The sequence below is a fragment of the Apteryx mantelli genome, chromosome 2, assembly GCF_036417845.1.
Source record: "Apteryx mantelli isolate bAptMan1 chromosome 2, bAptMan1.hap1, whole genome shotgun sequence".
Classification (NCBI taxonomy): Eukaryota; Metazoa; Chordata; class Aves; order Apterygiformes; family Apterygidae; genus Apteryx; species Apteryx mantelli.
The window spans coordinates 124,399,156-124,425,634 of NC_089979.1; the positions used below are offsets into that span (position 1 = coordinate 124,399,156).

The 26,479-nt window shown below is 39.3% G+C and overlaps 1 protein-coding gene across 11 annotated transcripts in view; it reads right to left on the reverse strand.

Moving 5' to 3' along the window:
• RBMS3 (RNA binding motif single stranded interacting protein 3) overlaps positions 1 to 26,479 on the reverse strand; it is a 722,481-nt gene that overhangs the window by 139,742 nt on the left and 556,260 nt on the right. For all 11 annotated transcript variants that reach the window (XM_067291474.1, XM_067291473.1, XM_067291476.1 and 8 more), the window contains 2 exons: positions 18,223 to 18,380; positions 9,383 to 9,462 (listed from right to left, as the gene is read on the reverse strand). In XM_067291474.1, coding sequence (XP_067147575.1) covers positions 9,383 to 9,462; positions 18,223 to 18,380 — 238 coding nt within the window. The remainder of the gene's footprint in view (positions 1 to 9,382; positions 9,463 to 18,222; positions 18,381 to 26,479) is intronic.

Here is a 26,479-nt window from a genome sequence, read left to right on the forward strand (position 1 = left end):
TAACAGAAATGGCCAAGAAACACGGCTTTGTGACCACTGACCATCATAATGACATTGTTGTTAAAATAAAAAAATTTCAACTAAAATGTCAGACTTGAGCTTCCCCAGTGCACTCAGGTTGAACTGCTTTTCTCTGTTGTGCAATATCGTTTGGGGGGGTGGGGGGGAGAGACTTCAGTTATGCAAGAGGCTCCTAGTATTCAAAACATATGGAAACTGCCGCTGTGATACCGCTTATGTTATTTTGGCTAGATGAATCACAAAGGGAAAGATCTTCACACGCTACTTCAGACACTTCACACCACTTCACACTCCCAGGGTGGGAGCAGCACAGAAGAGCCCTCAGTGCTCCTCTGGTGGCCAGGGAAAGGTTTTCTTTGGGGGATGCTGGGAGGGAAAAGGGCAGAAAAGCAAGATCAGGAAAGGAGGACAAGCCCTGTACATCCTCTTCTTGCTATATGCACCTTTCCTCTCTTGTTAGTGTCCTTAAAGTCACCAGCAGAGAATGTCTCCCAAAACGGCTAAGGACACACCAAGCATCTACAGGTTGACTTCTGTTCACAAAGCACTGAAAAGTTCAGATATCCTCTCTTCTGAACCACTTAATTCTTCTCAAGCTCTGCCAGGAAAATACTTGGAAAAAGCTCTCCATATCAGCCCTGATGGAGTGAAGCCACCTGAGAACCTCTGCCGCCCCAGTTTGTGAGAAGGCAGCAGCAGCTAGGTCGCCGTTGAGCCCTGCAGGAGGTGCAGACCACACACACGGCATCTGGATGCTTACTCCCTCCATCTTCCAAAAACTGTGAGAAATCAGTGCTCCAATTTTATAGGGATATCTGAAAAGGCCATCCCAGTGGCTTCCACTTCTGGCTGAAATATGGATGTGTAAAGGAGTCTGTCGAAAATAACTATTTATACATTGTTAAGTTTCAACCAAACTTTTTTTTCATGTTAGCTGCAATTTACGGGCAAAGGCTCAAACTGAAACTTCTCCATACTTTGAATTTCAAAATGTTTAAAATGACTTGAAAGCTAGAAGAAAAGTGCAAAGGGAGAAAGGGAGGAAAGGAGGAATAGAAGAATCTTTCTTTAAAATGGCTTTATTTTGAAAAGGAAATAATTCCTCTTGGTAAAAAATGATCATGTAAACCACTTTGTGGATGTTATTGAGCATAATACACTATCAACTCAAGTGATTAGTCTGTGCTGAGCTAGACTGATACCATTGCTTAAGTCACCTTTTTTAATGAGTTTTAAACTAGCTGGCTCAGGTGTGACAAAGCTATACTGCAGTAGTAGGGACTGCAAAGCAGATGTACTCCATCATTCAAAGTGTCCTGAAGGGACTAACAAAATAATGCAGCAGGGGGAAAAACAGGAAGAGTTGTGCCACTGCTGGCCAGAGTTGGTGCAAAAGCAGAATTCCTCCCCAAAATCTGAATTATGTGCAAACAACTTTGCAATGTTCCACATTGTTTCATGCTCTAATTTGCATGCTTTTATTTGCTTTTGTTTTGTTTTGTTTTAAATTGTCAGCCCTTTAGACTTAATCAGTCTGAAATTCAAGCTGTGAATCTTTCTGGCTCATAAATTTTGCCTGCTATAACACCTGCACAACTCATCTGTCCTGTCTTGCATTTTACAAGTGCATCCAAGGAATAGCACTGTCCCTGGACCTGGAAGTTGTTGACACTTCTACTGCTGAGGCACAACAGAATTCCGTTCACACACCCTCGGCTGTCTTGGTTATGCAGCAGTAACATATGGGAGAAACTTACTTTTTTGTTTATAAGCAAATATATCTGCCATTGCATAAAAAGGGAATAGATTTGCTGAATTAGAAGTTTTACATAGTCACTCTTCAAAGCAAAAAATGCACTTGAGTTAAAAGGAAAAATGTATATATTAAAATTAGTTTAGATAAACTGTGACATAGTTCATTACCACTATATGTTATGAATGATAAAATAATGTAATTCTTGATTGATGCTGTAGACTTCCAGAAATGCTAGAAAAGATATGACAGGTGATATTGTTGGCAGAAAGAAACATGGAATGATCTTTTCTCATTTGCATGCCATATTGTTCTCTAACTTCAATCTTATATCCTGCTAGTGAAAGAGAGTCTTCTTTTGAGCTAAATGGAAATGAGATCAAGTCTTGAGTAAGTAGGGAAACTTTTTTTCTGAAACATATCCATTGTCCTTACAAAATATACAATTTTAAATTCCAAGAAGTCTAGAAAATTTGGAAAGGATCGTTGCAGCAGAAAATGGAAATCCTTGCTATGAAACCAAAAGCATTTACACCAACGTCAGCAGAGCAAGGACAATTGGAGGTTACATAAACATAAGTCTAGAAAAAAATGGAGCTGAAGATGGAGAAACCTGTCTTACTCAGTGATCAAAAATGACACAGTTTGCATCTGAAATTCTCATGGATGGCGTGAAGCAACACAAATATTTTCTGACTTTTAAAGGCTGTTTATGAAAGGAAGGAGACAGTCCTAGAAACTCTTGATTTGAATCAAAGTCACAACCTATTTGATATCTATGACTGAAGAGTAAGTGCAGGCTAGATTAACTACAAGTGATATGTAGCCATGCACAAGACAGAGGAACAGCCAAGAGCCTCTGCTGGTGTTGTATGAATGGCACGGCTCTAAAAGGGCTAAACAGAAGAAGCACCACTGATAAAGTTGGCCATACCACTGAAACCTGTGGGAGCTACAGAACGAAGTCACAGAAGGCCAACCAGGCAACTGCTTTCTAAGCAAAAGGGCATATATTTTCTACTGATTCTGGACCCATCCTGTAGTTTCTCTGAAAGAAAGTCCATCTTGATGACTCTCTCCTGCTACGTGATTTTAACCGTTATGTCACGTCCTAATAACGAAACTGTATTTCCCCAGGGACGCACACGTCGAATAGCTGCATATGCCCTGAGGCACCTCCGAATGTCCCACGCGACCTCGGTTAGTGGCCCCCAGAGCCCACACTGCACCCGACCTGTGGTAGGGACTGCTCCTGAGTTGCCCGCATGCCCCCGAGGATGCTGGCAGCACCCAGGGACCAAATCATGATGAGGCACGGCACCCCCACGGCCAGGAGGACTCAGACAGAGCAATAACAGAAGGAATTAAAGATTTAAACTCTCTGCCAAAGATAAAGACTGTGAACTGACAGAAGTTAAAAGGATGCTTAGAGGGTTCAAGATGTAAAAGAAATTTCTGCTAACGAGTTCAGCACATGCACTTGCAGAGCACAGAAAGTGAAAGATAACAGTGATTTCATTAAAAATGACAGTTGGGAATTGGAGACAGGATAAAGACATACAGAAAATTTGTTAAAACAGTTATTTTTCAATGGGCTTTGCATGGATCATATATTCTGATATAGTAAGGATGGATTTATATACTATAGTCAGCAGATAACAATAAAAATATTTACAAAACTGAATCCTTAGACGGTAGACAATGTAAAAAATTCAGATAACATTAACATCACATATGTTAAAGGCAGTGAGGATACAAATGAGGGAATTTTGTTTTTCTGAACACAGATCATTTCTGAAGATAGCAATATGTAAAAGATAAAACCCTTTTAAAATCAGGTCCACAGAATGTTACCAGTACTAAAATTTAGTAGAATGCTGTTTATTTGAAGTTCTCTGTAGCGCTCAATAAATGTTTCAAGCTAACTATGAATGAATACCTGTTTCTTACCTTTGGCTGTTGTTTTGTCTTGCTTGCAATGCTAAATAATTACATACAGAGAGAGAGACAGAGAGAAAGAGAAAGGTATGGATATATATAGTAATACATTACTTACCTTGGTAAAATGACATTAAACTCCCCAATAAAATCGTTTTTTTGGAATAGCTTTTTAGTGTTTTATGCATATGAATGAAGAGTCACAATTAAATAAAAAGGTACAGTAGCAAACTAAGACAAAGGGGCTAAGCAGTTTGAAGCAAAACATTTTAAGTTCATCCGCTCAGAAAACCCATTTACAGCAGCACTAATGAGAAACAGGATATCATTTGCTGATCCAGTAAGAGAGAAAGAAAAATAGTATAAAACTTGCTGCTATCCATTGCCCATTTAACCCTCAACTGGAAATACTGTTTTCTGTTTTATTCATGATCTCCTAGAAACGATATTGCTCTTAAGTATGCAATTTCGTGTTCTAAGACTACTTCTCTGAAGTGAAGATTAAATAATTGAGTTTACTCTCCATGGTTGGAGAAGCTAAGAGACGACCTAAGAGAAATAGTTAAACTAATGAGAGAAGCAGAAAATATAACTATCAGTTCATTCTGGTGAAATGAGTCTTCACAGAAAAGCAGTGCTTGGGCCCTATTTAAGAGAAAAACGCATGGCCAATAATGATCATTATCTGAAGCAAGGTCTTGCTGTCTGAGGCACTTGCAAATACATCTGTGCTGTTGAGGATTTCTTCCTATTGAAGTTTTTGCTCTGCTAAAACTCTGCCCCCAAATGCCACAGCTGTTTGTTACTTGTGGGGCTCTTACCTACATGAAAATACTGCTTCTTTCTTTTTGTTAGATATTTGTAACACGGCATTAAAATTAGTAACAAAAGCAACATATAGTTACCATGGAAGAGGAACAATACAAGATTCTTCAGTATGCATTACATTCATGTGTTCACTTTCTTGAAATTTTCCCAGAGCTAGGAACTGGCCCCATGGCCTCTGATAACCAAAAGTATTTACAAAGCAAATGAAATTCAGGAAGTACTATAATTACTAGAAAATGCTGTGAGACAGCATAGTGGAAGCATCAGCAGAGGATAATTACTGCAATTGAGGCATGTTCCTGTGAAATTCTAGAGAGGAAAGTAAAAACTCATTAAGCCTTTGCATTTATTCAAAAAGAGAAAAATTAAGATTTTTTAAAGACATCCAAGGATATTGGGAGCTGAACACTTTGAAAACCCTACACCAAAACTGTACTGTAAGCTTGTCAATCCAAAGAGAAATCAATTTGTTATTGACAGAGAAGGTAGGCATTTTTACTTGAATTCAGTGCTTGCAAAACTGGTGGATTAACAGGATTTCATATTAAAGTCCCCTATTCACCAATGAAAAGAGAGGCAGTACTGAAGGACCAAGGGAGAGCTACCTTCATGTTAATAGTGTCCTTCACATGTTGATGGAGCAGTATGGCGTTATGGTCAGACTTATCCATTTGGTCAGACTCATTCATTTGTTGACTTCTCTTTTCGTAGTGGCAATAAGGGGTCTACAGAATCAGTCACACATGCGACTGCACTCTGCAGTGTGAAAACTTACCCATTAGGCCCCGTTCTGTTTATTTCAGAAAAACATTCCTAATAAAGGGAAAACAAAAACCAAAACACTACTAAAAACAATCAAAGCTACTGAGAGTATTTATGAAATTCATGTGGAATCTGCAGAGCACCAAGAGTTTGCAGATTTCTAGAGACAACTGTAACTTTCTCAGTCTGGAAGAAATACAAAGATATTAACTAATTATTTATGGGACAGTCAATTATCTTGCACTGTATATCTAAGACTGAACATCACGAAATGCTTACTAGTTGAGCAAGCAGGGCAGTTGAGCAATTCCCTTTGGAACGGAATGAAGCCAAGAAGTTAGACGGAGAAGTACCCTTAGCAAGAATGATTTACTAATATAGACACAATACTGCTCAGTTTACTTAGGTATTACACATCTGACCAGCAGAGTTTTAAGTGCCAGCAAATAACCTTTATACTGTCACAGGGTCGAAGCAGAGCAGTCTGGAGCTGCGACTGCCCAGCTCTGCAGTTTTTTATGAGATAATATACAGTAGTTCAAGTCAGAAAGTCAAGCAAGGTGTGATATATTTTTGCCTTGGAAATGCGCAGAATACAGAGCCTTCACGGTGCCCTGTGTGCTTTCCTTTCCTTGTAGAAGCAGCAGTGCTTTACCCCTTCCTCCTGCACTGTTGGCCTGGGCCAGCTTAGATGAGAGACTCCTAGCTGTGCTCAAATGCCAAGTTACACAAATGTGGTCTGCTGTAATGTCTATTTTATTTCTAACAAAAAAGTACAACCAACTAAATCTACATCTCATTTGCCATGGGAACACTAGCTGGGAAAGAACTCTGTATTCAAAATGAATATTTGAGATACACCTTTGGGAGGATATAACAAAGTCATGCTCCATGAGTTATTCATTATGAAAGCTAGAGCTGCGGTGCCCAGCCTTTCTGATGGGCTGTTTAGCATCAGATGAAAACTACCCACACCAGTCCCTCTTCGATCATGACCTGGTAACTGGGCACAATTGCCCCACATGTGAACACTTTACCATACACACATAGTACACACACACACACACATATATATAAATACATATATATCCCATTGCATTGTGAGGATCACACCTGTTATGGTGCAAGGTTCAGACATGCCCTTGTCATGTAATTGCTTGTAATGACACATCCTACTCATGACGCCTGGCAAGCAGGCTTCCAAAAAGTTTGTCACACATCTATAGTGGTTGTGTTTTGGCCCCATGGGGGTATACATCTTGGGGAACACAACTGAGGAGGACAGCATGGAGAGAAGCTAGCTGCCAAAACAGTATGTCGGGTCCATAATCTGACTTCCTCAGGAAATAGGGCAGTATAAAATGGCCTGCAGCCAGGTTGATTTTTTTTCTGATGGGCCTCATCCAACCAATTATTAGTTGGTAAGCCTTGAACCTGAAGATCAGAATTTGGGTGAGAGGAGATGCGGACAAAAACATAAAATCTGCCCCACTCACTGCTATGCCTGAAAGAAATCCAGCTGAAAATCTCCAATCAATTTAATTTAACCCTGAAAGGATTGATTAATTTTCCCTTGCAGTAAGATCATGTCTTGAGCAGTAGAGGTTAATAACAGATAGTGTTGCATACTTCTGCTAATGTTCCCTGGTTCCTCATTTTTTAACTGAAATCCATAAAGAGGTCACAGCAATAACTACAGCCGATTTTATTTCTACGTCAATTACTGAGATGCTGGGAGGATAATTTTCAGACTCTGATTGTGATTTTCCAAGTACACTAGGAGACTTGATTCTCCTTGCTTCTCCATGCAGGAAGATAAGCAATTGCCAGGAGGGGGATAAAGCAAGATGCTTCTATCTTGCTGAGAAGCTTAAATACAGGTTTGTAACACAGATGTATAAACTAAGCAGAAGCTGCAATGGGAAACTATGTCAATAAGAAGAAAGCAGGACTGAATCTTTTTTGCAGTGGGTAAAAGGTAAATGAATATGAATGGCCAGTATCACTTGGAATCCACCCAACTGTTCAAGTGATCATGTTTGTTCTCTGGCTTCATAGGAAAGGAAGGAAGGAAGAAGAAAAATCTTTTAAACATAGATTTCAAGAGTACCCTACTCTAATAATTAGGCCCAAATATTCTCTTTTATGTGAATCAAATATACTATGATAATTCCTAATTACCTGTGTTTGGAGCTACAAAATCTTTTTCTTACAAGGACAAAATGGGATTTTACAGATACTCTGTACTTCAGCTAGTCCAGTTACTGGTTTTACTTGGCTCTGCCCCAAGACGCATTATGCTTTACTTGCATCTGAATGGCACCCAGGTAAATGATGATTCTCAAAATATTTATTTCCCAGATCATCCCTGCAACCAAATGCTGTATGAGCACAATAAACAAGAGGGAAAAACATCCAACAACTTTCCCACATGGAAACTTTCTTCAGGAGATGAAGAGCTGATTCATGTGCTTTAATTGAGAATGCAGCAATAGTTATAACCATTAAAATCCAATTTTATTGTATCTCTTGGAATAAAAATAAGTAATCACGCTATCTTATCAAGACTCCTATTTTGATGTCCCACATTGTTTGCTTTGAATAACCAGCTTATTCCTGATTGGAAGCTAATTTAAAAACAAAAAAACCAAAGAAAACGATTTTGAACTTTTAGCTATCATTCTTTATCATGCAGCCCTTTTTGTCTCAAGCAGGCAATATAAAAATATTCTCCTTCATTTCCTGCTCAAGTGATGTGTCCTGTATGAGACAATCTGGAATCTGACTGCAGTACCGAATCCTTGCTATTCACACTCCTTCCATTGGGTGTTGCCACGATATTAAACAGATTACTCCTGTGACCTAATGTATGCCTACAGAAAGCCATGCCAAAGGTTTAAAGTCTCTGCCTATGTTGCTCTGCCCGCTGTTCTATGTAGCCTGAGTCTGCCATATTTCACACAGGTAATATACGTTATTTGGTGCTGACAAAATTTGTCAATAATTACTTTTTTAAAAAAGAAGTCCATAAAATGGAGTCTTCCAGCCTGTACTAAAAGTTTTACATTCTTGCATGAAGGTGATTTGACTATAATTTATATGTATATTGCACCATTCATTTACTGTACACAGTAGTTGTGCAGATGGCTCTCTTTTAATTAGAGTATTAAGTGCATCTTCTGCATAAAGAACTAGGCAATGAATAAGGAAGAGTTTAATGAAAGTAACAAAAAGGAAATAGTTTAATGGAAGTGAGAGAAAAAAAAAAGGAAAAAATGGAAGAGAATTACTTAAGACACAATTCCTGCAAGGATTTTTTGGTCACTTAACTCTCGGAACTACAACTAGTTCTTTACACAATTTGAGGGAGAAATCTTTGCAGATTCGTGGCCTCAGGGAGGTCTTGTCAAGCACCAAGAATCAGGCAACTCATCACTAAACTTTGCACAGCTAATGACCACAGAGAGGGCAGCTGAAGATTTCAAAAGCAAGATAATGGCTGGAACTGGGCTTTAGATGTGGCAGGGCTACACCACTGAATATATTCTATGGATATTGTCAGGAAATGACAAGACTTCATTAAGCTATGGCAAGTACAAATGTTATAAAATCACTTCATATACGAACTACCCTCAGTTAGTATTAACAGCTGCTGCTGTTAAAGGGATCCTGACAACCTGAAATCCTGGTCCTTTTATAACCTATAACACAGTTGCCAATTTAGTTATATTCCTAGGTAATAATGAAAGCACAGGTATTTAATTATGTGTTCTTTGCTCTAATTGAAAAAAAAAATCTCACATAATATATGCATTAAAGAGGGGAAAAATTTAGTAAGACAACATGATTTTTGTACATACTTAAACTCACTACTGTCAGACATAAATGTTTGAATAACACTAACTTGGGCAGGGACTGAGTTCTTATTGGTCATAAATGATCGGCTTCAACCAGAAAAGCTGTATGCCTTCTTAGATGGGCCAGTAATATTGCCAAACCCAACATACCTTCCAGCACTCCTGTATTCTAAACCGTTCAGTGAATTTTAAATTTCAGTAAAGAAGTGATGGCTACACTTACCTGGTAGACCAGGTGGGGTTTTCAGATATTTTCCATTAAAATGTTGAATTACTACTTCACATTTTTCTGTAGACTCCATTCTAGAAAAGAGAAGAGGGTGGGACGGGGGTAGAGGCAAAAATTGTTACTAGAACAGTATGAAAATGTTCAGTCAGCAAAAACAAAAAGGAAAAGAAGAGAAAAGGACAAGTGCAGATGCTGAGAGAAATCTTAAAAGCTGTTCTTGCCGCTTTCTCCAGAGAAACCGGTGGAGCTCATTACAGGATGGTGTGGCCAGCGGTGAGACCCTGCCACCCTCAAAGCTTGCAGCTGTGCTCCCAGCTGTGCCTGAGCTGCAGCGGTGTCAAGGAACAGCTCGCGCTTGACTCTGGGGGTCACCCTGAACAAGGACAGTCTTTATAGCGTCATGTGCTGCCTGAAAAGGCAAAGGACTCCTCTTCAGATTCCTTGTGCACCCAAAATAACCTCAAAAGGCATGAAAAAGTACAGGAGTTGGACAACAACCCAGAGGATTAAGCAACAATTGTTAAGGTTTACAATGATAAAAAAAAAAACACCCTGCAAAGATGGACTGTACAGCAAGACAAAGAGAACGCGTATGTGCCTATTGCATAAAGCCAAATTCAGGGTGAAGACATGAAGTTGCACGTAATACTGGCAGGTGAAATGACCTACTCTTCATCTTGTATGACCTCAAGCATGACTTTCAGCATGCAGACAATAAAGCATTAACACAGAACTAGCACATATATTATTGAAGCAACTGTAAAAAATACAAAGTTACTGGCTGAATCCTAAACCATGTTTATATCACATTAGAAAATTCACAATTCCTTCAGATCCTGTAAACTGACTGCACACTGGTCCTGAGAACAGCTGACTCTGCTACAGAGTGTGTACAGAAATGCTTGAGAGAAGAAAGAGAGAAAAGGAAAAGAAAGGAGAGAGAAAAGAGGAAGCTAATAATTGCACAGTTTTTCCCTCTAGAAAAACTGTGTTTATAAACCACAGTCAACACTCCTTCAATATACTAGTTTTTATCTCCAGGTACTCCCTCCAAAGTAACTCCACTGACACAAATATTAGTTACTTCTTGCCAGTTAAGATCTTTAAAAACAAATTTATCCACCACCCTTCCTATCACATGGTGGTGGGAAAGAGTAATATGCCTTCTGTATAGTTCACGGATTAGAGTCTCAACACAGAACTTAGAGCAGGGGTTTGCCTCCCAGGATAACAGTTAGAGTTCAAAGGACCACCTCACGACTACCACCAGGAAAAAAAAAAGCCTACTTAATGCTTTAATACTTTGAGCAATTCAAAGTCTTTTGTCATCTTGTTTCAGGTGGAACCATTAAAAATTGTCCCTTCTGGGTTGTATCACCATTTTTACTTCCGTATCATGTGGGCTGGGCCATTTCTACAAGCCCAAAGACAGCAACTTAGATTGTTCACTTTGACTTCATTCAGATTTAACTAAGCAAATGTCTGCACTGAGCCTTTAGAGACTCTTGTCTCTGAAAGAATAAATGCAATAAAAGTCTGTTTGCTGTAGCTGCAGGCACTTAGTGTCAAACCATGTTATGTTGCACCACACAGCAGTGACAATTTCATTTTAATACATGGGGCACATTTTAACAAGGCAAAGCGGCCCCTTCAAAGAACACAATATATAAGCTGCCAAGTGAAAGAGACTCAGTGCACTTCATGCATTTTATGTGGGAAGAGAATAAGAGTGAAACCCACAGTGTTCCGGGATAAAAAGGCCATCATTCGAATAGCAGTCTTAAAAAGAATGTGCACATTTTCGTCTCAAGTTTCACAATTAACCGCTCTCAAACACCATTGCCAGCTATCTGTAATCTGGCACACGCTTCACTTGAAACCAACACTGGCATTATCAACCCCGACTGAAAAGACAGCATAACAGACAAAGCCGGCTACACGTGTTCCCTTCAGACGTGTTGCTGAGTAACGTGTTGCTGCATCCGCTTGCCGTCTCGGCTACCTGAGTCCCGCGTGCCTTCTGCAACGCATACGTCCTTCCTCCCAGCTCGGCGTTCATCGGCCCGCCAGCCGCCACCTAATCAGGTCTATCCCAACAGCATATACGTGTGAATCATAGTTTTCACATGTGCATAAGTAATCTCTGTTTTTAGAAACCACTTTTTCAAATTGTGTTCTGGCTTTTAATTTAGTTAGAATACTGATGCACAGGGAAGAATGAGCACTACAGAGGAGGGAGCAACCAGATATAGTACTAAAATTGTCTGACACTTGCCACCACAAGCTGCTGGTTTAAGTTCAGTTCAGACACTGACTAACATTAACTGTGTAGGTGGCAATGTCTGTGCTGGGTGCCTACCCATAAGCTGAAGCTATCCATCTGCACACACAGACTGAGAGATTCCTCTTTCTCTGTTTATTTATTTTAGCCAGGAAGACTAGTCATACCTGGGAAAGGCCCCAAGGAAAAATGCACTTTTGTTTAGCCTACACTAATAAATTCTACCTATGTTTTCTTTGAAAAGCTGTGGAATTCCTCTAGTGTAGACTGTATCTTCAAACTTGAGGGAGAGGGACAAAATACGCTTTCTGCCATGAATCTGTTCATCTTGTCTGAATCACAGAATCACACAGAATCACAGAATGGTTGAGGTTGGAAGGGACCTCTGGAGATCATCTAGTCCAACCCCCCTGCTCAAGCAGGGTCACCTAGAGCACATTGCACAGGATCGTGGCCAGGCGCGTTTTGAAAATCTCCAGAGAAGGAGACTCCACAACCTCTCTGGGCAACCTGTTCCAGTGCTCTGAGATACAAATGTTTCTAAATGTTGAATGGGTGAGACTGCTATTTAATAAAAATATCACTAACAGGAACGTTACATGTTAAAAGCTAGTTTCCAGGGACAAGTTTCCTACAGAAGAATGTCATCAGAGCACAGGTAAACTTGCAGCAAGAGCATTCTTATACCCATTTTTTAGGTTTGGGGTTTTTTTCATAACTGAAGGAAGAAAAATGTGGCAAATGATAATATTCTGGGGAAAAAAAAAAGATCTTAGATGCTTAAAATTTTTCTGTTGAAAGATACGGATATTCAACTCTCCTGCTGGAAAGGTGAGAACATCAGCTTCACAAGGTAATAGAAATTTGCTTCTGATCAGACCATTTGCCAAGTATCAAACTCTCTTCAACAGTATGTTTTTGGTGCTGATTCCAAAAGGATCTTAGATGATAATTCACATTCAAATACAATTTGAAGATAACTCTAATGCATAGGAATATCAGTTTGAGTAAAGAAATGCATTGCAGAAAAAAATTATCAAAGCCAAAAGCCAGATTCGTTTAATATTTTTTAACGGTACAAATAATTATCTAAAACAAAGAAAATAACAAAAATACCAGAATTTATTTTTACGTGTCTCCTGGTTCTGGAGACTCAGAAGTAGAGTTCTCAAATATGGTAAGAGTACCTAGACTGAGTATATTCCAACCAACTGCAAAGGAAGGCCATTTAGAAAATCTAAAAAGAAAGGCTGTTCTTACAGTTTTTCTAGCCATAGTTTACAAAGTCAAGATGTTTCAATATGATTGGTAAATGAACAAACAATTAGGGGTGTTTAATATTAAGCAGATATTGCCACCAGATCATTTGAGGTTCACCTCTTGCTATTAAATATTTATTCTAGGTCATTTAAAAGATGCATATTATTCTCTCTATAGACCATTGTGGTTCCAAAGTAGCCATTATATGTTGTTATAAGTAATAGGGAACCTTCACAATGCAAATGCACACACACAAAAAAAGAAATTTTATAAAAATACAGCTCTTTCACATGCTTATTTTTAAAGACCAATGCATTGTCACAAAACAAAGTTTATAAATACACACTATAAAGAATAACATGATGACTACATAATTATTACATAAGAAATATTCAGTATCATTTAATCACCAGTTAGTGGTTAAAAATGTGGGTTTGGTTTCCATATACCCTACAGTCACTTTGCTTAATAATAATAATGTAAACGGGAATCAGGCCTATGTTTTTTGTATTCCAAGTAAATATTTGAATTTCATTAAATTGTTACTACCATATTTATATTATGATCAACATATGAATATTGTTGTTTTCTTATATTAATAAGAGTAGGAATACTAAATCTTGGAGGAATGGGTTTTCTTTACTATTTAAGGCATTTTCCAAAGATGGAAGTAGGTAGGTAGTGGCAGTACTTTACAGAAGAGAAGGCTGAAGAACTGAGGCTGTGGTTAGAAGACACACTGGAGAACTCAAATTTCTTTAGACTATCAAAAAGATGATTAGAGGGGCAGTTTGATAGTGGTGCATAAGTACCTTTGTGCATAGAATAAACTAGGTATTAAGTAGCTCTTTAATTTTGTGGAGAAAGTTATGAGAAGAACCAGATAAATTTAAAAGAGAAATTAGGCAGAAACATTTAACTACAAGGGAGATGATCCACTGGAACACATTACTTAGAAAAGAGGTGGCATTTTTTTTGGCCGATATCTTCAAATCTCTTCTAAAAGTTTTATTTTAGTCCAAGACAAGAAATACCTCAATATTAGGTAACTGGGAGTACTTTAACTGCCTGTGATATAAAAGAGGTCAGAGAAAATGTTCTTCTGGTCTTAAATACTCTGACACTACAAAATAGTTCTTATTAGTATGAGGTTTCTTAGCCCCCAGTCCTCCTTATATTCTGCTCTTTATTCTTCCATGGCAATATGGTCAATGATTTCTTTAATTTATTTTGCTGATTTAATTTCTGGCATTCAAAAGCTGTGATATAGCTGCAATCTGTGATTTTCTTCCCTTCTGTAACTGATTCAGGCATCTTGTGTCCCCATCTTTTCAACTGGTAAGAGATTGCTTTAAGATGGCTATACTGTTTGGTTTAAATCTGTTCTATGGTGGAAAATCTATTCCCTTTGCCATTTATAGACTAGGAAGGGATATTCATTTGGACTAGTTCTCCTTATTTCACATAAATTCTATCTTTTTCCACTACATCTTGCCTGTATATTCTTCATGTTCATTTCTGTTTGCATGAACAACAGGAGGTTGTCCGATGACTAAATGACACCTACACTACCCTGTAAAACCCTGAAAGATGCAAAACTTCCTTTAATGAAAAGCATGTACAAATTAAAGGCTAGACTCTCTCATTTTGCTTCAGTGCAGTCTGGAGCAGATCTACTTCTACTGAAATCCATGCAAAACTTGCATAAATGGATAATGATCCTGTGTGGGGCTCAAAATCTTGTTTCCCATTTTCTCTTGCTCGCTTTCAGTCACTGCATCAAATAGTATTTCCAAAGACTAAACCTAATACATGTAGAATGCAGATAAGCATGAGAAAATTTTAATAAAAAACACATGCAAGCAGAGAAAATCATCCCATTGAAAGCTCTACCAAAAGAGCTTTAACCATAAGACAAGGGTAGAGCCAAAACTCCAAACAACAAAACAGGTGAATTCTCCATTACGGATCCCCCCAGATCTGTCATGAAGGAGCAGATGTATCTCCTCAATATTTCCTTTCTCTCTGCAGTGACAGAGGAACTAACTGAGAATCTCTCGACTTTGGTCATTCCCTGGAACAGCATCATAACATTCTTTTATGACAGTTTACATTGGACAAATTCTCTTGTGTTACCGGAAGAGAAAAGTATGAACACAGTCATTTCTACCTAGACCCAGGCTGATTTATGCTACTGTCTTCACACCTCAGGTTAAGTATTATATTGGTGTCCGCCAGCAGTGCAATACTTGACTGTCTGACTGTCAGCATTTCCATCATAAATTTCTGTTTTCAAAGGCTTATGACTTTGTTGCAAAATATCGCTTGGGGGTGAATCTTGCAAGGTCGTTTTAAGTTACAAGACAGCAAACAAAATAAAAAAAGTTAGTGGTTTCTAACACTTTCTTTGCACTTTATCATTTAAAAGGGCCCATAAAATTCTTGCTCTGCTGTTCGGTTGAGTGTGGTACATGTATGCACAGCATTATTTATATTACTATCTCTGCAGGGAAGATTCTCAAATAATACCTTAATGGGATTTTACTGTGGGGTTCTAAAGACCAATTTTTATTTCATTGATTCAGTGGTATCAAGAAGTCCCTCCCTGATGTACACCCCAGTGCCTCTGTGCCCAAAGGTGTGCACACACTATGGAGTCCTTCAATTAAACTCTCTGTACTGAGGGCTTATCAAAATTGCTCAGCCAAATTACCTGATGGCTCCTAATTTTCCCTGTTCCTCTCTCTTCACCTTTAACGGTTTCATACCCATTTTCATGTTATGCTCTCCTACTGATATTTGTCCTGAGATCCTGCCTCACTCGTCCCTCTCTGGGGTCTGCAACTCTCTGGAAGTGCAGCCCCAGTTTCAGCAATATTTTCATAGATATACTGAATCTAGCAAAATTTGGTCCAGTATACAGTGCCAGATGGAAATTTGAGGGTTTCAAACATAACATTCTCCTTCCACAGGACTCTCTAGTGCTCACAGTGTCACTATGAGCCCCTTCCAGGGAGGCCTTTCAATGGAAATTTATCACCACAGGCACTGGAATATTTTACAGATACCACACAAAGTCTTGTGGTATGTTTGGGATTTCCAGTTTCATTGAGATATCCAATTATAGATCAATTTCCTGGGTAAGATATAGGATTTGACAGATCATTTTTCTGACTGAAAGTAAGAATGTTCCTCATAATATCTAAACGTGCACTACCTTCTCAGATGATGGATTTGTTCAAGTTAAATTTATAGCACCTTTTATAGCATCTTTTCAACCATCTTCAATTAAACCCTCAAATAAGAAAGGACAAAGCATCTCGCTTCTTCGCAAATGTATCATTAAACTACCTGGCTGTTCTCTATTCCATGGTGCTGCTGACAGTCTTCTGCCTCCAAAGTAGCATCATCACTGACCCTCAGAAATCTCCCTCTCTAAATATTCCCCCTCTCATTTAGCAGAATATCACCAGTGCTTTGGATCCACTTTGCCTGTGTGAATTCTCCAGTGTGTCTTCTAACCACAGCCTCAGTTCTTCAGCCTTCTCTTCTGTAAAATACTGCCACTACCTACCTACTTCCGTCTTTGGAAAATGCCTTAAATAGCTACACTGTGAAAAAAGGCCCCAGGTCTGAACACGTAATGGCCAAGATCACCACAGTGGTTGCTGATCTGAGCTTCTGAAATATTATCTGGACTGAAATACAGCTGCCACCCCCTAGCTGTACTGTATTTATAACCACTTAGCATGTGCTCACCCTGTAGGTACACTACAATGAAACCTCCATGACTACAAGCAAAGCTAAACAAAATCATCTATTTTGAGTGATGCTATAAAAAGATACTGAATAGCACTTTACTAGAAAAAGAAGATCATGTGGTCATGTAATTAAAGCTTGTACTGGTAATTCTAGTAGTGCAAAGGCAAAGTTAACAGTCAACATTGAACTACGGCTATGAATTTCTTGAGAAATTCTGGCCTCGTTCAAGTCAAGTTCTGCTGTACTCTTCAACGGAGCCCATTCTTGTCTGCCTGGTGAGTTACACAACCTTCATGTTAGATCGTTATATGTTTTTTTGAAATGAGTTACATAATTAGACACATTCCCACAAACAAAGCCAAGTTTTAAAATGCAAGTTTATCCTTGAGTTCCACTAATTTATATCTAGTGAAAAAAACATGTCATTAACTGTGATAATGCATAAAGAACAGAACGCCATCTTTCACCATAAATGCTTTGCCTTTTTCCATTTGAATTCAACCAGTATTATCTTAACATTCTCTGTGCATTATGAGCTTTTACATCGAGGACAGAGGTAACACTACAATGTCCTCCATCTTTGCAAGCTACCTTTTTACCATACAGTACCCCATTTTACTCAGTAGTGTTATGACACTAACAGAAATGCCATGATACACCAAGATACAGTACATTTCTGTGAAATTCACAAGATGACTCAGTCATTTCACCTCCTTTATGAAGTACAACATTATGATGCTCAGTAAAAACACTGATCTGGGGATTTATTTTTTTGCTTTTTCTTTTGAAATGGAAGACTGATTTTGCAGCACAATTACAAATTTCTCTTCTCCTTGTTGGCTTTTTCTATCCCTTTCTATATACAGCTCTCTCTTCCTCAGCTTTTGAAAGGAAAACTATATAATTTAAGAGTGTTTCTAGCTGAAGAGAATCTATGTAAATATTCCCCAAGAGTAAACATGGAAGCTTGTCTTTCTGAACTGACAATGAAATACACTGTAATAATATGTTGCCCATTCAGTCTAAAATATCTGACTACTCCGACAGGGCCTGTGGTATGCAAATATTTCTTCTTAATGCTTTCTCATAGGTTTGGGATCCTCGCCATTTTCAAGGAAGCCATGTTTCTTCAGTTACTGTTCTTCTCCTTTGCTCTTCCAACTGAAAAATTTACTTTTTCTTGTCACAAAATCTTTGCTAAACATTTCAACAGTTTCTTCACCAAGTGTGTGCTTTTGGCTGTAGGACATTTATTATTATCCAAGCTTGATACTGCATGGATAGCTCACTATTCCTGGAGATTTTTATTTCCACATGCAAACACATAATGAACTAATTTTTGGAGCAATGAATGAACATCCTTCTGCATTGGTATTCTTCAGCTCAGTGGAAAGAACAGACACACAATCTGATAAAGCCGCTGCTCTGCATTTTCCATGGCTATGAGGCTTCAGAGTTACAGAACAGACAGCATTTGCAAAGGACCAAAGCCAAAAAGAAATGCATAAATCAAATAGAGTAAGGGTTTCACCTGGCAAAGCCGACTCCTCTGCTGACTCCATTAGCATCTCTTAATATTCTGGTGGAAATGACATGTCCAAAGGGTTTCAGCATATTCTCCAGTTCCTGTTCATCCATGGAAACGGGTAAATTTGAGATGTATAGATTTGTGGGATCTTGCTCTTGTTGCTATGACAGAATAAGAGAAATATTCTCAGTTAGACTCTGCATAATAAAACAGCTTATGGCCCCTGCAATGAAGGCTACTCAAAACAGGACCAAGCCAAGAATTTATAGCAGCATTAGAAGCAAAGCTGGGCAATCTGTTCATGATGACAACATATTTGCCAAATTTCTGCAAACTCTCATTAATGTGCTTAACTCTGTGTGTGACTGCTCTTACTGAACTCAGTGACACTACTCATTTATAGAAAATTGCCCTGATGCACAAGCTGGTTGTGTTCTAATTTAGCAACGGATTGTGAAGAAAACATGATTTCCACAAATATGCTGTTAAAATAAATAAATAAAATTCAACACATGTTTTAAGCAGATGTGTTTTCCAGCCTGCAGACTGCCCATTCAACCTGTTCATCATGAGCCAGGTTGATTGAAAACATAGAATATTTTCCATAATATCCCCTCCCCCCCAAATCAGAAACATCCTGGCAGATAATTTGCAACAAAAACTAACTGTAGGGGGTTTTCTACGGTCCAGACGAAAGGCCTTGGTGAGATAGATCACATGTTTATTCTTTGATAGAACTAAAATTTCTTATAAAATATCATTTTCAGTGTGAATAATTGAGAAAATAAATTTGAAGGCAGCTTTTTATTCCTATTTCAGAATTTTAGGCTAAACTTCTCATTTTGGCAAACACTCCTGCTTCTATTCTTGTTTGCTAAACTACTAAGAAGAAACATGAAAGATCCATAGATGCAGCATGTAAAACAAGCGTATGAAAAACATTAAATAAAAACCTTGTCTACAGGCAACCAGGTCCCAGTTACATTAAATCAATTTGGCTAAGCCCGTGCAAATTTCCATGGCTGTGGTTCCATGTACATTGATACCAGCTTTACATACTATCAGGTCGTCTGTCAATACAAGCCTGGTTTGGATCAGGCATGGCTACCTAATTTTAGCTAATGCTAAGTAAGCAAAAATGTATGATACAACCTTCATGCTGGCTGCAGCAAGACAGACAGTACCTGATGCAACATAAAGTCTTTTGAGATAGATTTTTTGAGATTTTTTTTATTACATATTTGAATGGACAGAATTAATTTGCACTTGCTCAATACTGTGAGATTCATGTGGCAACAGCACTGGGTTTTTTTTTGCTGCGAGGTGTCCTAAAAGCAGATTCACAACCTTGCAACACCACAACCTTACCATGAAGAAACTATACAGAGTCCAGCAGCCATTTGTCCCACTTTAACTGAACTGGCTCCAAATTACACCCCCAATAAAGTCAGTGCAACCGTGCCTTGTCAAACACAGAATCACAGGCATATTCCCATCTCCAGAAGACATGCAAAGACAGGACAGAATTAAGATGTCTGCTCTTTCACTGCCTTACACATTCAAGGCTGTGAGAAGGGAAGCAGAAGTCTGAGTTCCAAGCTGTGATTCACACGTCCCATCCTTTATAGGGACATAAACGACTAAATAAAGTCTAGCTTAGCTAAATATCAAAATCAGAAGCCAAGGAAAGCTCTCAGCTTTCCTTCCCCCGACCCCCAAGGGTAATTTTAGCCCTTTTGGATGAGAAGAGAAACTTCAAATGTGTACCAAAGGGTCCAAAATCAGGAGGCGTATCAGTTTTTTACTGATAGTTTGGATTCTGACCTGAGAGCTGTGAACACTTGCCTTTGGACATACCGCTTAATGCCCATTGCATTTTACCTGTGCATCTCCAGATCTATCACCCCAAGAAACAACACATCACTGCACAGGCTGAATTCACTATCACTTTCCAAAACAGCAGAAGAACAAGGAAGACATTTTCAGCTGCAATCCATAAAAATATACCCAATTATTATCACACCTTACAGTAATGGGAGCAGGAGAAGAAAAAAAACCCCAAACATGGACAGTAAACTGAAGTCATGAACTCCAGATCTAAAAAACATTCTTTCCCTTTCCAGTCCCAGCAGTCATATTCCTTTCTCTCTCACTTCAGTTTACATTCATACTGATCAGAAAGCTAACTCCTCTCCAATAACTGAAAAATATCAGTGAGGGACTGGGACTGGTGCTGGTATTGATAGTGTGAGGGAAATCATGCAAGCAGGCCTGGAGGGAAGGTAGGCAAGCAAAAAGAGGAATATGAGCTTCAGATTATGCTTTTAGCTTTGAAAAAAATTTTTTTCTATCATCTTCTTTAATTTTTTCCACATCTCTCTTGTCTGTACGCAAACTACTTAAGTTTTATTGCCTGCTACTTTTTTTTTTTTTCCACACAGGCCAAAGAAAGTTAAAGATACGGGAGATTAGGAAACATCTTCATTGCTACTAACTGCTTTGAAAGTGTGGTCAATGGAGGCAATTAAAGCAGAGGCATTCTAGAAGCAAATCAGGGTAGAAAGGTTTGCAATTCCAACAGGCACAGTTTTTCAAAAATGATTATACTATCATGTTAACCTCTACCTATTTGTTAAGGACTTTGATTAATCAACCATTCAGTGCTAAGGGATTGATATAACTTGTCAATATTAAGAACCCCCCCCCCAACAATATTATGCAGACGAGATCCCTAAAGCCAGAGGACAGAGTAATATGGGAAAAGCAGAGTTATGCATCAGTAACTGCACAACATCCTTTACTTTCACTGAAGCAATTCATTCCAGTAGAAAGAATATTAAAAATGAGAACTTTTGACTACTCAGTTTTCAAGCTGTGGCAAACAAATAAAATAAATCAGAACTGCCACCAAAGTGTTTTGCTTTTAGAATAAGAACCCATAAGCCTTTTAACTGTGCTAAGGATTAAATGCAGTCATTTTAAATATCCATGGAAAGTTTAGCTACACACTAAGGATGAATGAAATACTAGCTGGCCACAGTCATTCTCTCAAACGGATTTACCAGTCGTATCTTTCATCAACATGATAAACAAGAGCAGTAAGCAGACGGAGACAGATGAGGCCGTTCATGCTACCCTCACGACACAACAGTGTTTTCTAAGGATGGAAAAAAAAACACAAACGTTGTTTTTCCTTACTACACGAATATAACATTTAGAGAAATACTCCTTTCCTTTACAGAGAAATATAACCCCAAAGAAACCATATCTCACACCATAAACTGAAAAAGATGAAATGCCTTCCCGATGACGAAGCCTTCTGAAGCGTTTTAAACTTCTTGCCAAGCGCGCTTTAAAAGAGCGGTGAGAAAACAGCGTGCCCCGGCGCCACAGCCAGCGGTCCTGCCTCACACGAGCCCTTGCAGCCCAGCGCCACTTGCGCCCCGATGCTGCCACCGCCTTTCGCGGGCTCCTGCCCCACGAGGCCTGTGAGGCTGCGCTGCCCCGGCACGGCGGCTCCTCGGGATCTTGGGGAGCAGTGCAGAAACCCCCGCTGCCCCTCAGCGGTGCTGGCACATGCTCCTCATCCGGTCCGACTCCTTTCATCCGATGTTCCTGAGGGATGCACACACCTCCCCCGCCGGACTCTCCTGGGAGGCATGGGACTCTTTCCATACTGCCCAGGAACAGGAGGGCCGTCAGCACGGCTGTTTCACGTGCAACCTGACAGAGCCTTGTACCAGGGCACGCCGGCCCCTCAGGTCCTTTCATTCCCCACATGTGGGACAGGGCCACCCTGGCACACAACGGCCATACAAAATGATGCCACGTGCCAAATGTTGCTCTTTAATAGACATAAGACCAGGCCAAGGAGCTGTTTGAAGGGAGGGGGGAAGCGACTTTGCGTGCCAGCTGCAGATGCCTCATGCTCCAGGCATGCAAACTTGCAAGCACAGTCTCAAGACACTCATGCAAGCCTGCTCCTGGCTGTCCTCACTGAAGCGCATTTTAGCCAAGGTGTCCTATTCAGCAGCCCTAGGAGGGTCACATTTTCCATGCACGGCTTGCAGTTGCACTGCGTCCCCACAAAAACAGGGGTGAACTCATCCGGTCAGCCCTGGTCCGAATCAATCCCAGCATATTCTCACATCCTGACTGAACTCTTTCCAGGGTCTTGGTCTGTGTGTGTGCAGAGTCTTACAGAATGGGCTCCCACTTAAAAAAGAAGAAATTAAGGCAATTAAAGGTCCTCTCGAGACAACTGTGAGGGCTCTTTGCAGCTCCCTTTGCTCCCGCCCCAGCCTAGTTCACCACCTTTGTAGTCAAGTATCTCGCCTGCTCTGGCCGATGGGCTCCAGTGGCATTAACAGCAGGCACGTGTTATGCCATTCTGGCTGAGGGTGCGTGCATGTCACTGATAGGCACTCCAAAACCGGCTAAAAACACAGCTAGGAAGGTTTAAAGGTATTAATACAGCAAACTAAGAGTAGGTCTCAAAGAAGATTTTGATTAAATCTCAGCGCTGGAGCATTTCAGACATTCAGCAGCAGGTGTCTTGCTGCAAGACTTGGGAGTTCAGTAGTCAGCAGCAGTTGTACCGCGGAAATAGCCAGAAATATTGACATTGCCTTTTAGTGAGAACTGAGTCAGTCACTCAGCTTGCAAGGCCTGTGCCAAAGAGGCAGAAGACCTTTATAGAAAAGAGGCTTTAAAATGCACTACTCCACCAACATTTGAAAATTATAAAACCCAGCGGAGGGCGTGCTGCAACCCAATTTGTTGTTTGCTATGCTGGACCCTCCCACCCACTCTTGAAAGAAAGGACAACGCTCAGATGGGATCTTCCCTCCCATCTTGAGACAATATTTGGAAGAATTTCATGAAAAGCCAAAATAACAATTTCTGCTGGTGTGAGAGGAGGCTGAGACTCTACGTAGTGCATTCAGTAATGCATTCTTTAAAGACACATGTGTAGGGAGGGGCCAGTAGTTTTTGGAGATGTTATTCTTCCCCTAGAAGGACCTCAAACCTCCTGTAATCTCAGCAGGACTGGAAATCAAGTGTATTTGCTTTATTCATGAACCCCGTGTATCAATTCTTTTTATTCAGCCTACGTTACTACTCCTTGGAGCAGTTTGCTCTAGGATGTTAATCACTGATCCTTAGTTCAAAGAACTCCTTTTTCCATCTTCCAAACTTATTCTGGGAATGTTGAGAATATAACATTGTATGTGGATCTGTATGAGATTCTTAAACCGTCCTTTTACAGATTACTCAAAACTTATATTTATGCTTTCCTTGTCTTTAATAAATTGAGACTTCATCATATTAATATTCATACAGATCAATATTGGAGCTCACCTTTAGCAGCATAGTCATGTCTTTCTGAACATTTTAGATCCAGGTTCAAATTGCTTTAAATTAGTATTATTTCCTCCAAGTTAGTTCATTTTTGCCTAATGGTCAGTGCCCAAATCTTCAGGCTAGCTGCATAAAATTTTCTCTCCTTTAAAGATCTGGGTCCAGCTTCAGTCTCCCCTTGACATAAAAACAGTTCCACTATTTATGGAAAAAATCATTTTTGTGGAATCATTTATATGAAACTAGATCATTTATATGGAAACATTTATATGCTATTCCATAAATTTTGCATTGTTTGCTCAATATTTTGAAAACTGTAGTTGTTTGGCAGCATCAGTCTCATCTTCAATTTACTAGATTATTTCTAAACTGGATTCTATACAAGCCACTGAGCTTAAATGAAATTTAGAGATAGCATGTAATACTTTCTCTCAGCAGATTCACATTCAATATTCCTTCTTGTTGTTTTATTATTAAAAATTTACTCTTTTAGTACTGGAGATCGTAAAAAAACTTTCCAGGACATCTGAAACAGACATTCATTGGAAAGCTGATTCAATACACAGTTGATCAGATTCATATACCAGAATTCCGAATAAAAAGATTTTTCCAAAGTTCTATTTTTTCCCCATTTATTCCTGCTGCTTTTTCACATTGGAGTTAATGTGGCGTATTTTTCAACATATGTAAAAACTGCCTGTTTTTCACCCAGCTACTGAATTTATAATTCAGGTGTCTAACTACATATCTAACACCCAATTTTGGTAACTAACTTTTGGAAAAGTTCTCTCTTCACTGGCCTAGGAAGGATGTCATGATACTTCTAACCTAGTTATCACAGTCAGATAGGATGGATATGGGCTGGTGGTGTGAAAGTTAATAGAAAGTCACCCCAAACGCCTTCGCTTCCCAATAGCAGAGAAGTGATGGAGGGGAGCCCTTTTGCTCCTTCTCCAAGCAGGGGAAGGCTGGTGTGGTGCTTAATGGTTCGGGACTGGGATTGCTCCAGTGTACGTCAGCGTGGCTCCTGTGAATCAATGAAGATACACTGATCTGAACCAAATGATAGTAGCTCTGTTTTCAGGGATTGTATAAAGGAATTTATAATATTGTTAAAAAAGCAACCCCCCCCCCCCCAAAAAAAAGTATTGCATTGGTCCAGACCATTTAGACTTTCAGAATTGTTAATGACATGCTTTGAAACACTATCGCAGTGTCCCAAGGTGAACAGAATGAATCAAGTGCCACTGCCAGGGTTCCTTTTGACTTTTTACTTGTTTATTTGCTTCCCTTTGTGTGGGCACATTTTTAACAGTGTGACAGCTAAATCAATGGCCAGTTAACTATTGATCCCTGGCTGGTTTCACTCCCTTGTCAAGCTGCACGCCAAAAGGCGTACAAGACTGCTCAGAAAGCCTAAGCTTGACATGGATTTTATTAGTGCACTAAGTACAAACAATCCTACGCATATAGCAGGAAAAAGAGATGCAGACCTTCTTGACAAGAGTCTTTCCAAAGCTCTTCCCATCAGGCACTGCCTGAAGCACTAGCTATCTCCTCAACAGAGACTCTGTCTAAAGACTGACATTTTCACCGGTGAAGTACTACAAAGCAGAAGACACCAGGATATTCAAGATATTTATTTTGTCTTACAAACCTTCCAAACAGTCTAGGCCTTGTTTGACGGCCCTTCAAAGGCTCCAGTATGTCAAGATTCAACATTCTGAGGCATCCTCTTCAACCCTGGTATATCTATTTCATGGTAGTAATTGTGCCTTTTTAGATTGAACGGTGACTGCATGTTTCATAAATGAGCTTTCCTCCCTACCCAACCCTACCCAACTTGTACACCTCCATGGTGCAAAATTTATTAGCAGCTTGTTTTTTCCACAGCAGTGCAGGACATTAGGCCTTGGCATAATTATGCAAATACTGTATAGAAATAGTTAAGCTCAGTCCACTGAATGCTATAAATATATTTAAAACTAAAACTGCAGTCTACATTTTCCATATGAGCTTGATTGTCAACAAATCAAAGCAGCAGCTTGTCAGCAACAACACAGACACTTTCGGAAGAGACATAGTGATTGTCCACATGAACATAAAAAAATAACCAGAAGTGCTATTCTGAAGAGAAGTATTTATCCAATGATTTTCAAAATAATTTTATTATTACACAGGTAAATTTGAGCATTTCTGAGCTTTATGATGACCCAAGAAAAAGTTCTGCTATTTAGGTACTTTGCCCAGGATCATCCAATCAGAAAAGAGAGAAGTGACTTAGTCTTATGTGCAATCACTGAAACATTCTTTACAGTTACTTATTAAACAAGCCACAGGTTAAAATTTTTTCTACCAAATTTTGTCAAACACTTGCAAACAAGCAAATTCAAAAAAACATGACCTATAAAGAAAAAAAGAAGAAAATTATTGAAGGAAATTATTTGCCACAAACACTTACATTAACTCCACAGTGAAGTATTATTTATAAGTACTGTTTTAATTAAAAACATGAACTTTAAAAAGAGTTCACAGTTTATATATGCTCAGAATTTCTTCTCACTGTGCAAACTATCAGAGTGCTGTGCCGTGCTGTGTAAGGTGGACTCAGATTTCTTTTAATTAAGTTTGCTCATGGAAAGCACAGCATTTGCTAAAGCTAAACATCGCTGGAACCAAATTGTTATCGGTCTGTCCACCACAGTTGTTGCAGAACCTTCCCTCATGCATTTTATCTGCCAGTGGTGATTTGATTTGCCCTTCATCTTGTGTAGCAAACATGGACTTGAATTGCTATGGTCTCTGCCTTCAGAGCGCTGCGTAAGATACATGACACCTCCTTTCGTTTGCACATAACACGATCGTAACCAGAACTGCCACAGACTGACATAAAAACCTG